General features: G+C 37.5%; 1 protein-coding gene across 1 annotated transcript in view; it reads left to right on the top strand.

Annotated features, from left to right (window-relative positions):
* ABI3BP (ABI family member 3 binding protein) overlaps positions 1-18,583 on the top strand; it is a 153,060-nt gene that overhangs the window by 23,256 nt on the left and 111,221 nt on the right. Inside the window, exon 2 of the mRNA XM_053455981.1 lies at positions 16,614-16,793. Within this exon, the coding sequence (XP_053311956.1) occupies positions 16,614-16,793 (180 nt within the window). The remainder of the gene's footprint in view (positions 1-16,613; positions 16,794-18,583) is intronic.

Raw genomic sequence — 18,583 nt, forward strand, 5'->3', positions numbered from 1 at the left:
AGGAAGCTAGCAAGCTGTGTCATGTATTCCTTGAGCGGACTACCTGGAAGTAAACCCACAAACACACCAACAGCTTCTCAACTGGATAAGGGTTATAACCTGCCTATAGCACACATACCCCTACCATTTCCCTTAGATCCTTTGGCATTAATAGAAAAAAGAGTTTTTGATTTCATTATTAATCATGTAAAAAATGTCACTGTGAAAAATATGATTATCTCCTCTGTGACGTATTTTTGAATATCTTGTCTTCTTTTGTTTTTGTTATACTTATTATTATTATTATTATTATTATTATTGGATTGTAGTTATGGTTTAATTTCAGCAGATATGTGAGTTTATATGACTCTTTTTTACATTTTCATTGTAATGTGTACTGTGAATGTTCAATATTGTATGTATAGTGATATAATAATGCTACACAAAAGGGCAAAACCCTGTCCCGGAAGCTGGTAATCAGCTACCATACTTGAAGCCCCAAGGAAATTGTACTAGCTTGAGTAAGTTTCATGCATACGAACACCCTTTCAAATTTTGCCCCATTTGTGAAAGATCTTGGGCATACAGTAAATTCGTTTTTCCTGTTATATATATCTAAATGATTTATTAACATTGATGAATTATTCATTTTATAGACTCAGGTGTCCTTTTTTTACATTGCAAGTTGAATGAGTATGAAGATTTCTAATGTTGGCAGTTACATCCTAATAATCATGGCATTATACTTTGGGGATCATATCACACACGTCAGCATTCTGGATGTTTGTGAAATAGCTACTAGTTTACAGTATGTAACATGACCATTCTGCCAGCTGTATCTCTGCACTACTTGGACAACAATGTGGGAATACAGGTCTGGGAATATCTGAATCAAAAGTATGCAGCCACAGCTAATTAGTTATCATTATTTAATCCCTCAGATAAAAGAAAAAAAAATAAACATATAAAACATTCTCCTTATTTATTTCAATTACATTTTTAACTATTTTAGTTGATCTTTCCATGGAGGACATGCAAGTGTGTATACATTAAATATAACGGCTTCATAGACTCATGCTTGACTGTTTTGATAATAATTTATCATTATTGTTAACATAGCAACATTTCTGGGAAGGCTCTATATGCCATTGGACAAGCAGGTAAATAGTAAAAAATAGTAAACATTTTGATAAATTGATTTTTACTCTGCATGGAAAACTCCTACCTCTTACCATATAAGTGGCGTCATATTTATTTTATTTTGAGGATATATTTTGCAGTAAGTAGGACTCTCTAAAACATAAAATATTCGCTAGTGAAGAAGAAGGGATTTTAATGTCCCTATAGCTCTGTCCTCAATAATCTTTCTATGTGGACACCTTTAAAGCAGTACATTGACTATATATTGTTTACTGTAATAAATTAGTTTTTAGAAAATGCATTGTTTGTGGTAGCTTAATAAAATTTTCACTGGGAATAGAAAGTAATTGAGAACAGCGTTTATTGTTCTAATTAACCAGCTGGGAAAATGTCACATCCATTTGGACATATTCTTTCTTTGCAAATTTTGATGATTTAGATGATTTAGAAAAATTATCTCACTGTAGTTATAAAGTTAGCCAAATGGGTTTGTCATGTGACTATCCATGTGTAACCATATTTGAAAACCATTAATTGCACATGGCATTGTAAACCTTAAAATATGCCAAGGGAGTTCCATGAAATCACGAGGATGCCAGATTTTCTGTTTAAATCTATTTTATGGCTTACATAATAACATGAAGCCTTGATTCATTTTCATGTAAACACAAAATAGCGTTATTCAGCTATTTAGTGCAGGGAAAAAAATAATATCACAATATTTGTAGCATTGAACTAATATCTGTAAACTAACATGCAATATAGTATTTTTATCTATATTTAGCCTGTCGTAACAGTCCAAAATCTTTTAAGCCAGAGAAGACAACAAGAATCTGGTCTGAGGAACAGCTTGTGGTGCCTGGGTCCTTAAGGCCAACTTTGACTCTGTTTACCTATTATAGAACAGAACTGCAGTTAATATGATGGGGTTACATATATGCACTATGGATACAGAAATCAATTTACCATGTTACATTTACAGTTAGTTATGGAGGTGGTAACTATCTTCTCACCTTTCCTGCTTCATTCTTGCCAACTAAGTATAGTCATTGATTTCATCAACATAAATTGACTGGTACATCAATGCCAGGTTTAACTACTGCAGCTCTATCTTCTTCTGATTGTCTTGCTACCCCATCCCCACTCCATAATTTTGTGCTGTGTGTATTTGCTCTACTGGCCCTTGAACTACCAACACTCAGTTTTCAAATGCTTTCCTCCACAATTTTGCACTACCCTACCACACCCCATTCATTTCCTGCTCCACCCCTTCCTACCCCTTCTCTCTCAAAGTATCACTATTGCTTCATTCTTCATTTTTTATTCTTTTTTCTGCTTGTTTGATGTTTTGGGTAATTCACCTTCCTAGGATCCTACAACTGGAAAAAAAATCACCACACTGTTAAGTCGGGACCTAGGCAGAGGCAGAGCCAGAGGCAGAGAATCGAGGTCAGGAGATAACGAGGTCAGGTCAGGCAGCGCAGGAGCAAAATCCAAAGACAATCCTAGATCGGGGCAGGCAGCACGGGAGCAAAATCCAAATATCAATCCAAGGTCGAGGCAGGCAGCACGGAAGCGAAGTCAGGAAACAGTCCGAGGTCAGGTACACGATAAGGCAAGGTAGCAAGTATAAACACCCAGAGTACACACGGTAGCTCATTGAACGGGCACAGATAGAAGCCAGGAGAGAGTTTAAATAAGAACAAGGGCGGGACAAAACGGACAGGGGACCAGTGGGAGATGTAGTGACGTCACTGCGTCCGGCGCCAAATAATGGCGTCGGAAAAACAAACGAAACAACAAATGAGTGCTAAACCCGCGAGTATCGCGGGTCTCGCACTACTTAGTAGATCGGGAGCGCCGCGAGCGTGCCGCAGCACCTTGCTTATTACTCTGCGAGTGCTGCCGGCATGCCGCGGCAGCTCCCGCAACAGAGTCTTGTGAGCGACTCACGGCGGTTCGCATAGACGAATGCGACCGCCGTGAGCACGCTGCGTCTACACACACGCCCCTCCGTGTGCGTGTAGTACACACGTCACTCGGAGAGGGCGTGCGTTTGCAGACGCGAGCGCGCCGCCCAGCCGCGATCGACCGTCGCGGGACAGCGACGGAATCGGTAAGCGCAACACACACAGTGAATATTTCCTCGGTATTTTTCTCAACTCCTGAATTTTTTCCAAACACCTTCCTTGACCCAACATAGTTCAGCTCCAGTCCTAACCCAACCTTGCTCATGAATCCTTCTTGTTTTAGTACATCTCTTTCTCATTCACCTGATTCTCCATATTAGTCTACACAACATCCAAGTCTTTTCCCACTTTGTCCCCACTGCCCTCACATATATTCAGCTTATCATCATGGCCGGTATTGGGTTACCTGATTATCTCCATTATTATTTCTGACTTTGATGTCCAATGAATAGTATTTGTATTCATAAAAAACAAATATAAATACATATTCATTAAAACAGTCATAAGACCCTTGTTGTCCCAATGAAGTTGGTGATATAGCACACTTTACTCATCGAGGTTTGACATATTATAGAAATCTGTTCCTGGTGAACAGTTTTCAGTGAGTACAAAGCCTTATTTAGATAGCTCGTTCTTATGAGCCGCCAGACACTCGAAGGGCTTTGTTTAATGTTGTGGTTTCCACTACAAACATAGTGTATAGCTGCCTGCATGGCAGCATTTCTAAACTATAAAGTGCAAGAACACTGCGTCTACTGTCCTTTCAGTTTAGATACACAATCATCTGATTTTTGTAACACTACTACCCAGTGATCTTTGGCATTTTAAAGTAGTATGAAAAAATGTGTGAGCAAATCATCAATTAATACTTTCCAGTTCCCACAGCTATTGAATATTGATGGGGTGAAATGAGGAAATATAAGGCCCTGGGTCAACAGCAACATGAGCCGCCAAGCTATTAAATTCCATTGCATGTCAAAATGATTTATTTTATATCATACCCTTCTTAAGGTGCCATCTGATCAAACTAAGGAGCATTGAGCAGCTTAGAGTAACCATGATTTCACCTTTTTCCATGTTGTAAACAGATGGCTTATATAATAATCACTTTTTGCCCAGCAGGATTCATTCCTTCCTAGTAATAACAATATTAATTATCAAATTAGGGGTGTTGAGCTAATCATCTAATTTCCTTTATAAAAAGCTGCACACAGTCATTCCATGTCTGATGAAAGTCAGGTGCTGCTCTGTGGGAACTTGCGATACAAACACGTTGACCTTGTAGAAAGGTTAGGACCAGGTACTGGGGTTTTTGTAGACATAGACATTTAAAGAATTATGTACATGAATATCTTAAGAAAAGCATAGCTCATATTTTACCTAAAATAATTGTTTGCTCAATAAATATAGTGATTTTTGGAAACAATATACAAGATATTTACATTTATGGAAAGCAGTATTTAAATGTATGCATCTAGTAGCTCATTTTTAGATGGAAGAGCAAATATTATTTGCTCTACACGTGAAAATAACGTGTTGTACAACAAGGTAGCTAAAAAACACATGGCATGGATAATAAGACATTAGGGGTGGATGGTAAATGGAACAGCTTTCCAGAAGTGATGTAACTTAATACAGCGAGGGACTTTAAACACAGGATAGGCATATGTCTTGAATACAGAAAAATTGCTGAAATGAGGTTTGATGTTGTTACAGAAGTATAACTTGGCGGAATTGATGGGCCAAATGTTTCTTGTGTGCTCTCAAATTTTATGTTTTTATATGATATGTACCCTTCTACCTACAATGTAAGCCTTTCTATGGTAGACTGCTAATTGACTAATCCATGTAAATTGCATGTATTTTGCATTACATATAGTGGTACAACATGTAAAACTAGGGCCCTCTGCAAATTTCATTGAGGGAGGTCTCTCCCAAAAGCTATTCCTCAAATTTAGATACATTACAAACAAAAAAGGCATAGAAGTCATTTAATCCAGCACAGAAGATCATCTGTCACCCAGTTACTTACCACACAGGGCCCTGGTCTAGTTGCAGGGAATGCACACCCCAACGAAGCTACAACCACACACAGACGTCAGATCCAGAAGCACAGTACAGAAGGATAAACCTAAACCATTGTCAGGTCGGAGACATGTTTGTATAGCCTATAGCTGACAGGTGCAGGTCATGAGCATTCAATTGCTGCAGGTGGAAAAAACCCTGACAGCAAGCAGGTAACCCCAATAAAATGGACCCACAGCACAGCTTGACAAGCGGTTGGTAGAACCGAGAACCAGGCACCAAACCCCAAAGATCTGTCTACAAGCCTTAGATTCATGCATGGTTAACCCTGATACTTTGTTATTATCTTCAAAGTTATATTTGTATCCATGTCCATGCCTCTCTATAGGTTTTTAAAAATACCGGTACATTTAACCCCACCCCCTCACCTATATGGGTAGGGATGGGTGACATCTGTGTCCCCCAAGAGTATTAGGATGTGGAGGTATACTTGGATCTGTACTCTTTAGGGCTTATTTTATTATTCTGCAAAAATATAAGATTGTAGCATGTATAAAAATATAAAAGTAAGAATAACATAAATTTTGTATTAATAATTGTATTAAACAAATATATGGTCACAATAATATAAGGCATATCAGATTGAGGATAATCTAGAATGTGACAGTTCCTATTTAATCCCCTTTAGTGCCCTATCCTCACCTTCAATCTTTTTATATACGTTACACACTTACACTTAACACATGCACATAGACACACTCATATTCATAAGGATAGTTTACAATTTAGCATATGGGAACACAATTAAACATACACGTTAACGAGTTTTTAAAGATTTGCCCACTGTTTTTTTTTTTTAATGAAGTAACATAACCAGCGGCATTCTGTGTAAGAAAAAATATCGGTCTCAGAAATACTTTCGTAAGACTACTAAATTTAAATACCTGGAGTGTTTATTAATCTGTTCCAAAACAAGGCCTGCCACATTGCATTCCCTAATTATAAAGCTGATGGAATGTGAGTGGCTAAGTCAAATCATTGCATTACTTAAGGGCCAATAGTCAACTCAAAACTGATTCCCATTGCAATTTATTGTAACACCTTCACTAATGAAGAATGCCATGATTTCAGTCCGAATCCCCTTCTTCTTACTGGCACTTTTTAATTTTACCATCCTGTTTCAGTGACAGTACTCATTTATTTCCCAACAAAGTTTATATAGGTTAGGAGGTGAGAGTAGGTTCTCGAACCCTTCTCATTTATATTATGTTAATTTATTTGTTGCCAACTTTATTAGGGTGAGAAGTGCAGACAGTTTTTGTTTTTCGTAAACACCCTGAGTCTTTATTATACTATCTGTGGTAAAGAATGTCCTAGTCTAAATCACCAAGCCTGTGGAGGAACGGTTAGCATTTCGGTACAGGAGCAGCTCAGTGTGGTGGAGTTACCCAAAATGCTATGACTGACATCAATGGTCGCCTCCACATTAACAGACAAATGTAGACAATTATTGAGCACAATGAGATAAAACCATTTCCAATAACTACAAAAAATGTGGTGTATTAAAAAAAATAATTTTTTTTAAACAAGCGTTTCGTGTTTCTATATGAACTTAAACATAATGTACACTTGGACCATGATTTATGAAGGGCAGTGCATAGTGTGTCTCTAACATGTAAATGTGATTACTAGAATGAAACGAAATGGAGTACATATTATTTTAAAAAGGCAGACTCCATCAATAAACATTTTGTTTCTGTGATTGTTTTGCTCAGACATTTGCCGTTAGTAAATGATTTTGGGCACGGCTAACAAGGCAAGCTCAGTAATAAACTTTATTGTGCTAAATGGAGATTTGGATAACAAAGAACATCCCCAGTCCCCTCTTATGTTTAAACTGGCCACATGTGTTGCTTGGCATCCTAAAGGCGCAATTGATTTATGGACTGCTTTTATACCTCTACATCTGGAGAGACATACCTCAAAGATGTCCATGATTCATTACACATTTCTGTCCATATAACTTCTGACGTGATACCAATGTAGCCGATTGATGATGATTACTGGGTACGCGGTTTTTTAATGTACCTTCCTTGGATTTACCACTTAGACTCAAAGAATGGTATTTGCTACTGTTTATTTATATAGGCGCCCAAAAAATTGGTGCATTCCTTAAGTGTGCAATAAAAGAAAATGACAACTTTCATGAATATCTTGTGGCTAGGCTTGCAATTAGATGGCAGCAGGGAAACAAAACATTGCAGATGTTTGTAAATTCTGTACCAATAGGATGACCTATGGGAAAGAGATTCAATATTTTTATTTTATTTTTACCTGCATGTTATGTTTTTTAGTTTGTGAATATGCTGTTCTGTGACAAAATCTTATACTTTTATATAAAAAAATGTCATAGGTGCCTTTTCAATAAATATTTGTATTTAGACAGATTTTGTGGGAAAAATCAAGTCACAAACTTTGGTGATGTTTAATTTCTATGCAATGCATTTTACTAGTTTAGAGCAGTTTGACATACTATTTCTGGACTCTAGGGCCGTTTCAGGGGGTCCTCCAGGTCATACGGGAAAGAGAACAGCAACATTCTTAATTTTGGAACTGTTAATATGCTTATTTATTATTATTACGAATGCGTATGATATAACATAGGATGTTGGTGCTTGAGATCCACAGACCCATCCAATGTGGTCCATAGGCACACAAGTTTTATGAACCACTGATTTAGAAGATAAAATATCTTGCCCAGTTGTCTTCTCTCTCTTCATCTAAAGTAACCAGGCCATAAGTAAAACATTATTTATGAAGTGCAGTTTGATTGAAGGGTCATTAGATACAAGTATTGAAAAAGACTGTCAGTTTACCAAATGTTCAGATTAACAGAATATTTCTTGATGTCCATTCCAAACTATGGTTCTACTTTCTGGCACTCTGTAGAGTGGCATAGAGTATCCACATTCCCAGGATTAATAACAGTTTTAAGACGTTAACCAATTTTCAACATTTCTTAAGAACACTCTATCATTTTAGGTATTCTTTGGCATCACTGCAGCCCTTCTAATAAAAAACAGATTTGTCGAGAATTTGTAAAACATAACTAGAGTATTTGTTTGTGTTATGCTCACTACCAAGACAACTCATAATCCGTGAAGCAATAATCTTCGGAGGTCAGAATTGATATTCTCTCCATGTCCTTATTCCAGTTTCTCAGAATACAAAATCCATATCATTTTATGGTATGCAGTCCACAGGCAGTAAAAGCCTTTTATAACATTTACACCCATGTTGCATTACTCAGACATTTATCAGGGAGTCCTGAGAATATACAACCAATATTGTGAAAATCCCCTAAAGAATATTTATAATAGCAGATATAAGTTTACCACGCAACATGATTCTAAAAATCCCAAGAATAATGATCTACTTAGATTAAAATGTCTTGTTTACCAACCTAAGTGCCATATTATTATTTTTATCTTTTATTTAGATAGCAGAAACAATTTACGCAACTCTTAATGCAATACATTCAAAGGTTGTGACAAAACTAGAACTGACAAAGACAAACAGATACATTAGATAAAGAGGGTCATGCTCACAAAATGGATGAATTTATAACCCTCAGGGTTCAGCAATTCAATTGTCATATATAATAATACATTAATCAACAATCATCTGTTATGATCCTGTACTGAGGTTCCTTTTCCGGTCTACATTTCATATGTTATATTTCATAACAGAAAATAGGCAGGATAATAATAATTATTATTATGTATTGTTTTATATAGCGCCATCAAATTCCGTAGCGCTGTACAATGGGTAACAAGTAGTATGTTACATTACAAATTGACTAACAGAGACAACAGGTGAGGAGGGCCCTGCTCAAAAGAGCTTACAGTCTAGAGGACAACTCCTGTGCTAGTAGTTATTTCATGAAGGACAGATGTTATGGTTAAGCCTATACGATGTATAAGTGGCCTTGATAAATATTTGTTAATTTAGCAATGATCATCATTTAAGCCTGTTGATTAGTAACAGTTTAATGATCAATATTAGAGGCCATATTGTTTGGGCTGTATAGTGAGGTTAGTTCTCAGGTAGGGTTGACTGGACAGCTCTCTGGGTGACAGGCTGAAACAGGTTCAGTGCCGTAGTGTTTGGAGTCCCATTTTTTAATTTAACATTTTTTGGATCACAAGGGAAGGATTACTGTTTTGTAGGCCCCACTCATACCTTAAAAACCTAACTACAAATCCTCATAATTTAGCTAGGTGACATTTTTCCAGCTAAAGGGGGATAGACAGCTAGTTAATGAATGTTCCTATAAACTAATAGATTTAAGTTTAGCTGCCTTTTGATTATGAAACATACTTTTATGATATCATACCAAAAAATAGCAAGCGTGCTTGTCATGGCCATAGTTGTATAGTTCATTAGTTAACAAGGTTGAAAAAGACGTAAATCCATCAAACTCAGCCTTTTTTAAAGCTATCCTTATTTATGTTGATCCAGATCGAGGCAAAATTCTAGTTTTTTAACGCAAAGGATAAAAATATGAGCTTCTGCTTTGCTTCCCTAGGTAATGCTGGATAAAATGGAACTGTTGTTCTCCCAATCATAGACAGTGGCGTCTTGTAATTTGCTGGATGAACAGTTCCCCTGAAAAGGCCTTATAGTGTCTTAAATATAAATATTGGCGTAAATAAACCCAGTTTGACCAAGTACTCATCACCATTTAATCCCTTAATCATATAGCCCTTTTTGTCCACACTGTCCAATTCCAAAATATTCCTTTGGGCCCATGACTAAAATGGTAGTCCAATACTTTAGATGTGGTCTTACCAACAACAATATAACATTTTCTTTTTGTGCATGAATACCCTTTTTAAGAAATGACAATATTTTGCTTGTTTTGCAGCTGCTACTGCATGGTACAGTTGAGTCCACTAGTGTCCACACAGGTTTCACTTACTTTATAAACAGCACTCACACTTTTATTTTACGTTGGATCCTTTCTGCCAATTTTCTGCCCAGTTACCCCAAATTATTCAAATTATTATTATTATTATCCTTTATTTATATAAATAATTCTGCAAACAGTGAACACCCTGACCCAAGGATACTCCTACAGGATTTGCTGTAGTTGTTGAAAGAAGTTGTGAAATAAGCCTCCTTGTGATATTTACATTATTATGCATAATGTATTTTTTACTATGTCTCGCACATAAAAAAAAACTTGGCTAAAAGTATTGAATAAGGTCCCACAGTGTACATATATGATGTTATCAAGGCATTGACAGCCACATAGAGGTATGCAATGGACCATCATGTGACAGATGAAGCCATTACTAGCTGCAATATTCCCAGCTCAATTACCTCAGTAAGGTGATTTCCATGCTTTATACAGGGCCGATAGTACCATATCCTCACCCTTACGGCCACTCCAGTGGCAGATCAGGTCCTGTAGTGCACAACTGCTAGCTGGACATGCATGATGGCATGCTGCAAGAATATAAAAACACAATGTGCAACCACACGTATCCCACCAGCATCCACACATACGTCATTTAGTGGTGCAAGTGCTTCTTCATCTCCAGTCCCGTTGCATGGTATTCTTTACGATCATGGTGTTGGTCCTTCGAATGAAACTGCAACCCTCCTGCCAACTCACTCTTTGGTGAATCAACCTCTTTGTTCAACTTAGCTTCATGCTATCATCCATCAGTTTCACCTTTGTATCAAAAGGATCATGTTTAAATTCTGTATTGGTTTGTCATAATTTATGTGGTAATCTTTGGAAAGCACGTTGAATAAAAGTGCTATAAAGAGATGTATTTCAGTGATGAGATGTAAATCATAATTCACAAACGTAATATTGGAACACCTCTTTGTGGCAGAACAGTTCATGAAAACATATAATCAAATTGCTAATTTTCATCCCAGCTTAAAAATTATACTATTCTGACTGGAAACAATCCATACTTTGGTGGGAAAAAAACAACATATTGTCTCTGCTAATCCAATCCATATTGTTCACCCTCGGCAAATCACATAGTTTATGGTAACCAGATTTCTTTTCTAAAATCAAAAATATCGTAAAAATGGAAATGTAATTGAAAACGTGTCATCTAAATTAGGTAAATTAGCCTGCAACTCTGTCCTCCAGTTTGTCAGAAAACCTGCGTATGCTAGAAATTCTGCAGCGGTCATCAAATGTATTCCTGATAACGCTCATAGGCAGAAAAGACAAGTGCATGGTCTGCTGGGGTCCCACAAAAATATCCTGTCCTGATTTCCGTGGAAGGACAATGGCTTTAATAGGATGAGTTCAACATGAACATCCCACCATCACTTTCCAACAGCCTTTCCTTTTGCAAGTGTTTCCAGATCAATGCTGATTGATCTTTGGCTAAGAAATGTAGGTAATTCTATCCAAACATTGCATCAGAAGGTAATTCTGGTGCAATGTTTGGGAACTGGTCCTGTCAGCATAACAACTAATAAATTGGACTAATTCAGATGGAACTGGGGCATGGTAATAAGACATGTTTAAAAGTGTGCACCAGAATTACTTTTTAAGTAACATTTTCTACCTGCTTTAAGACATCAAACCTTACATGTTCCATGATCCTATATGATTTCCCCCAAACATTTGTATATAGCCTGAAGTCACCCATAAAAGTTATGGTATTGTGGTTCAAATAAATAATCGCAACATTTTGAGGTTTAAAACTAATCGTAATGGAGATATTTTGAGGTTTAAAACGAATGGAGATATTTTAATCAATAGCTTTCAGTTCATAATATATAGCTATAATCACTATAATATGTCATAATTTTCATTAATCATAATGATGACATAATGATAACAACAAGGGGAAAAACATGACAATTTCCAATGGGTCGTTCCGCTATCATAAGCAGAAAAGTGCATATGATGGTTGAGGTGTCGTTTTAATGATCAACTACACTGTGTTGAAAAGCAGCTGCAGCTTTCTGTTACTAAAACAATACTGACTCACTGTTATTTAAAACAATAATGACACATCCTTCAATAATAAAGGGTATATTAATTTTCAGGAATTTTCGGGAATTTTCTTCTCGTAGCTTTCCTTACCCTGTTGTTCCGTGAAGCACATATTTTGTTTAAATCATAGGCGTGTCATGTCTGGCAACAAAATATATGATTTACAGCCACGATTGTGCTTTCCCTCAGCTGAGAAAACAGCTTTTGGGATTTGTAGGAAAGTGCTGGCACATAATTTTTTTAGCCAGTTTATGAATTATTTCAGAATGAAACCTGAAATTCTGTCTTTAGACCTTATAGTTTTGTGAATGTAAAGATAAATTGTCCCAACTTGGTTGCTTAGTGCTTGTTGACTTCTTATCACATAGCCTGCAAGGACAAGTCAAAATACACCGATCTGCCATAGGAATATGGCCACTGACAGGTGAAGTGAATAACACTGATAATCTTGTAATCATGGCACCTCTCAGTGGGTGGGATATATAAGGCAGGAAGTGAACATTTCATCCTCAAACGTGATGTGTTATAAGCAGGAAAAATGGGCAAGAGTAAAGATCTGGGTAACTTTGAAAAAGGCCAAATTGTGATGGGTCATAGCATCTCCAACACGTTAACTCTTGTGGTGTGTTCCTGGTCTGCAGTGGTAAGTACCTATTAGAAGTGGTCCAAGGAAGGAAAAGCGTGGAAACCGATGACAGGGTCATGGGCGGCCAAGGCTTATCGATGTACATGGGGCATAGACAGGCCTGTGTGGTCAAATCCAACAGATAATCTACTTTAGCTCAAATTGCGGGGAAAAAATGTAATGCTGTTGCTGATAGAGAGGTGTCAGAACACACAGTGTATCGCAGTTTGTTGCGTGTAGGGGCTGCATAGCCGCAGACTAGTCAGGGTCCCCATGCTGACCCCTGTGCATTGCTAAAATGACCTACAATAGGCAGATGAGCATAAGAACTGGACCATGAAAGAAGATGGTTTGGTCTGATCACATTTTCTTTTACATCATGTGGATGGCCAGGTTTGAGTGCGTCGCTTACCAGTAGAGCACATGGCACCAGGATGTATCCATGGAGGCCCCACCTCGCAACTTAAAAGACTTAAAGCATCAGCTGCTAAAGTCCTGGTGCCAGATACCACAGCACACCTTCAGAGGTCTAGTGGAGTCCATGCCTCAACAGGCCAGGGTTGTTTTGGTGGCAAAAGGGGTAGGCAGGTGGTCGGTGTTTATACAATAGATAAATCTACCGTATTTGCTCGATTATAAGACGAGGTTTTTTTCAGAGCAAATGCTCTGAAAAATACCCCTCGTCTTCTAATCGGGGTCGTCTTCTAATCAGACCTCAAATAGAGGTCTGATTAGGAGACTTAGATCCAGATCCCCCGCACCGCTGCAGGGGACCTGGATCCTCCTGTCGTCGCCCCCCCCCCACCACACACTTACCGGTGCTTCCGGAGGTGATGTTGGCAGCGGGGGTTTGTATGCGTCCGTCGCAAATACCTTCCCCGACTGTCAGAAATCAGAGTTCCCCGCACCGGTGCGGGGAACTCTGATCTCTGACAGCCGGGGAAGGTATTTGCGACGGACGCATACAAACCCCCGCTGCCAACTCCACCTCCTTCCGGCTGCCGCGGAATGAGACGTCAACCCGCTGCCCCGGCAATACAGCAGGAAATTGGAAGCACCGGTAAGTAAGTGTGTGTGTGTGTGTGTGTGTGTAGGGCATTTCTGGAATGCCTTATACCCCTATATGCCACTCTGGCACTTAGGGGGTTAAAAGGCATATTATGGGGCAGAGTGGCATATAGGGAGGTATAAGGCATTTCAGGAGGCAGAGTGGCGTTAAGGGGGCATTTAATAGAGCACTCTGCCTCCTGAAATGCCTTATACCTCCCTATATGCCACTCTGCCCCATAATATGCCTTTTAACCCCCTAAATGCCAGAGTGGCATATAGGGGTATAAGGCATTTCTGGAGGCAGAGTGCTCTATACAATGCCTTTTAACTCCCTTAATGCCACTCTGCCTCCTGGAATGCCTTATACCTCCCTATATGCCACTCTGCCCCATAATATGCATTTTAACCCCCTAAATGCCAGAATGGGATATAGGGTTATAAGGCATTTCTGGAGGCAAAGTGGCACATAGGGGGTCAAAAGGCATACCATGGGGCACAGTGGCATATAGAGGGTTAAAAGGCATATCATGGGCCACAGTGCCATATTGGTGTGGCAAGCCTGGGGGCAGATGTGCGTAACTGGGGGACAGGTTGGAAAATACAAGAAATAAAAACAAAAAAAAAATATTTACTGGTAAAACTTTTTTCCTTTAGGGTCGTCTTATATTCAGGCTTTTTCTTTTTTTCCTAAGTTAATATTCAGATTTTGGGGGGTCGTCTTATAATCAGGGTCGTCTTATAATCGAGCAAATACGGTATTTTCTACAAATCCATAGTTACTTTTTCTCAGTTTGAGGCGCCACATACAAGACTGATCCTACCCAATCTGGGACCTCAAATACAATGAGAATTTCCTTTGCACAAAAGAGTCAGCAACCCTAGACTTATGTTTCAGCCTACATGGGCCTCATCAGTCATTTGTTGTTGATATCCCTCTAGGGACAGTTAGCAGGGATCAACATAATTCCATTATTTTCTTACAACCAGAACCTGAAAAGATTCAATTTAGAACATTGGGCATTACTCCCTCCCCTTCAATCATACGTTCTAAAAAAACAACAGAGATCATATTCCTGGCTCATATTTCACTTGCAGCAAAAACAGTTCCACAAGGGGTTTGGAATTCCTCTGTAAATCATTCTGTCCAGATTACCAGTAGCAAAATCCATGACAGAATTCACAGCCATTTTGAACAGTGTCTCTTGGGCTTTTGAAATAGGTTTATGTACCCCTGCTCCCTCCCTGCTTAACCTTTCACCATGGTCCTTGATTTTGTCTTGGCATATGTTTCTTTATTTTTTTTTTTGCTTTATTAAAGCAACATCTGTACTTTAAGCTCTTAGTATACTGCCTCTATTAAAAATATGGGGTAGAGTAGTTTACAAGGGGTTTAGAGAAATAATTTTCCAGTCCTGTCCAAAATTGTACTAAATGTCAATTCTATGTCTTGTATCTATGAAAAAAAGATGGTCTCCGAAAGTTGATGTGAAACAATGTAAACTGAGAAGGAATATTAACAATTCTTAATGATTGTTCAATCCAAGCATGATCATCTTTTTTCATTTGAAATGAAATAAAGCAGATGTTGAGTTGTTTTGTTTTTCTTGCTGTGTTTTGTGTATTATTATTTTAGCTGTAACCCAGGAATCTGAATGTGCATGCCTTTTATGCTTTTTCAAGGTTGTCCTCCCCTTTCTGTATATATATATTTCTTTTTTATAAAAGATAGAATGTCTCCACAGACATGTCTTGACAGTTAGCATGTAAGTTACTGATAGCTCCTGCTGAGTAGCTCTTCAGTGACCGAAACAGTCCATGGCTGCAGGAAGGGATTGATTTATGTATCTATTTTGTATCTTCTACATCTACATGGGTTTTAAATAGTTAAAGTAGTCAACACTCGAACACTTTCAATTTCAATTAATATAGCTTCTCAAATTAACACTTGTTTCACAATGTTCCCAAAATTATTTTATCATTCTCTTAAATATAATTAACTAAAATTCTGTTGTGCATATAATTTATCTTATTTAACAATTTAATTGAAATCATAATCACTGGATGGTCAAAGGTAGCCTAGATTACCCCACCGTCTTTTACATGCCTTGTTTTCTCATTTGCATGCCTCTGTCTAGAATATTTTGTACATATTTTGGATTCACAGCAGATAGTTTTTAGACATGCTTTTATTGAAGTGTATTTTGTTTTAGTGACTGTACAGAGTATAGAGAACATATCCAACAGAAGTTTAATGAAAAACAAATGGTTTCTTCTGTATAACATTAGATGGTAGCCTTCCTAGTCCCAAGTAACATGGACTTTGTGTGGTATCTTACTAGGAGTATGGCATCTCTTGGAGTGCGTTTCATGGGTTGATGAATATTTTAATTTATGTTTTAGAAAGAACAGTTGCCGCTATGATCAGACGATACTGTTAATGTGGACAAGATATTTCAAAATTTTGCATGCGGTGTATCGAAAATATTACATTTTCAAAGTTTTCTTTAACATTAGTCCACAGTCTAAACTGTTATTCCTTACTAAAAACACTTAATTTTACATTATTGAAATATCCTGACTTATTTTGTATTTAATTTGTTTCAAAACCCTTTACTTGACTACTATATTTGGAAAATTGCAGTAATTCACAATGGAAAACACTATTTCCTCTTAGTTTACAAGAGAAACGATATGGATTCAAAAGATATGAATGATTAAATAAATTAATTGTGACTTTTCTTATTATACACTTGAGGAAAGAATATAACTTGTGTTTATTTTCTCACAGTTAAGAAACTAAACATGAAAGTCCACATAAATGCCACCGGTGACACCCTTGTCATGAAATTTCTTCGTCCAAATCCCAACACCAAGCTTGAAGGATTTGTTCTGGGATATGGAAGCAATTTCTTCTCAAATCAGTATATCCAGTGGCCAGAAAATGGAAAGTCGTATGTAACAGAAGTTGGTAAGTGTTTATGGTGAATATGGTAAATAATACAATATATATGTTAAGGTGCTGTATGTACTTGTAGTATGGCATTGTATGCTTGCTTTTGATGGATATTGTAAATTATAATGTATTGTCTGCAATCCACATGGAAATGGGAAATCTGGCCTTCAAGGTAAATTTGTTATTCAGTTACCATTTACCATGCAAACATAGGATGTTATGAAATGCAACAAACATAATACATTTTATTTAATAGTGTTAACTACATAAAACCAATTTAGAAAATCTACTCTTACAATAAGTTTGCAATTACAGCAACCCTGAGATGTTTTTTTGCAAAATGAATAATATTTTTGTACTTTGGAACAGCCAGAAAATAAAACTATTTTAAAATGTTAAATGTGTAAAGGTCACCAGTCCTTTACACCGCTCATTACAGCTATGGCTAAAAGAGACCTTCTCTCAGCAGAGTGACAGAGGCCCGTGGATGACTCCAGGTTTTCGGGTCTCCCTACGCTTTCTTGGCACACATGTGACCATACTGTCCTCATACTCCTTCAGAAGATTTTAAGCTAAACTTAGTTGTTATTACTAATGTCACACTAATTTCTTTGGACTGAGATGGCTTTAGAAAAATCTTGGGATGATAAGTTCTATCACAGGGCATTTACCAAAGTAGGGAAAACCCATAATAGTAGACAACACCACCCCATAGACCATGGCATATATATTTAAACTGACATAGCATTAGCAAGTCTCCATGGAAGCTTATGTTTCTTTGTAATTTCTTATTAAAAACTCTGTGTGAGCTTTGTAGAACATAAACTTTTTTCCCAGTTTACTGTCTTTTGCAATATATTTTACAACTCCCATATAACTGAATTTAACGCAGGGCCACCATCCCCCAAGCAAATAGAGTGTTATCATTGCAGGAGGCAGATGATAATGGTGCATATATTTCCTGGAACATTTTCTGTATTTATTTATGTATTGAGAAATGAAAAATGTGTCCATCTATTCCCAAACTATATTTAGCTAGAAGGTCATCCACATTATCCTTAGCATGATTCTAAGCATACTCAGTTTTTGATGATGCTACATTACATATGCCACAAAAATGTATCACAACAAATGACATATAAGTCATAGTATAGTTGTTTAGTTGTTTTTAACATCCCCATACATTGTCAAAAACAGTATTTATTATTTGTTAACCCCTTAAGGACCTGGTCATGGGTTAAGCTACAAGACCAGAGCATTTCTTGTGTTTTTGCTATGTCTTTCTTCATCCGTTATTTTTCTTGTTGTCATTTAGTGGACCGACATAAATTATATATATATTTTCTTTTTTTCTTTTTATATATAAAATGTTAAACAATGAGTTAAGAATCACGTTTATTTACAGTTTTACAGATATACGTTATACACAACTAGCATAAATGGGAAAAATATATTTGTTAATCTGTCCTGCCTTTGCCATGTAATTGTATCCATGCATGTGATTGGCTGTATAAACGACCACATGCAAGGAGCAGTCAGCTACAGCGGTGACTCCATGATCAATGTGGCATAGTTTTTAACCCATCACGAACCAGGTACGTCACTGGTCCTCTAGGGACATTTTTCACACTACCCCCCACACTACCTCTCACCCGTCACTAATACCCCCCGCACCACCTCTCACCCTTTCTCTGTGCCTTATGTTTGTCACCTCATTCCCTCAAGATTGTAAGCTTGTGAGCAGGGCTCTCTCCACCTAATGTATCGGTTTGTCTTAGTCTGTCAATTCTCGTCTTGTCATACCC

Source organism: Spea bombifrons, chromosome 2, assembly GCF_027358695.1.
Source record: "Spea bombifrons isolate aSpeBom1 chromosome 2, aSpeBom1.2.pri, whole genome shotgun sequence".
Lineage (NCBI taxonomy): Eukaryota > Metazoa > Chordata > Amphibia > Anura > Pelobatidae > Spea > Spea bombifrons.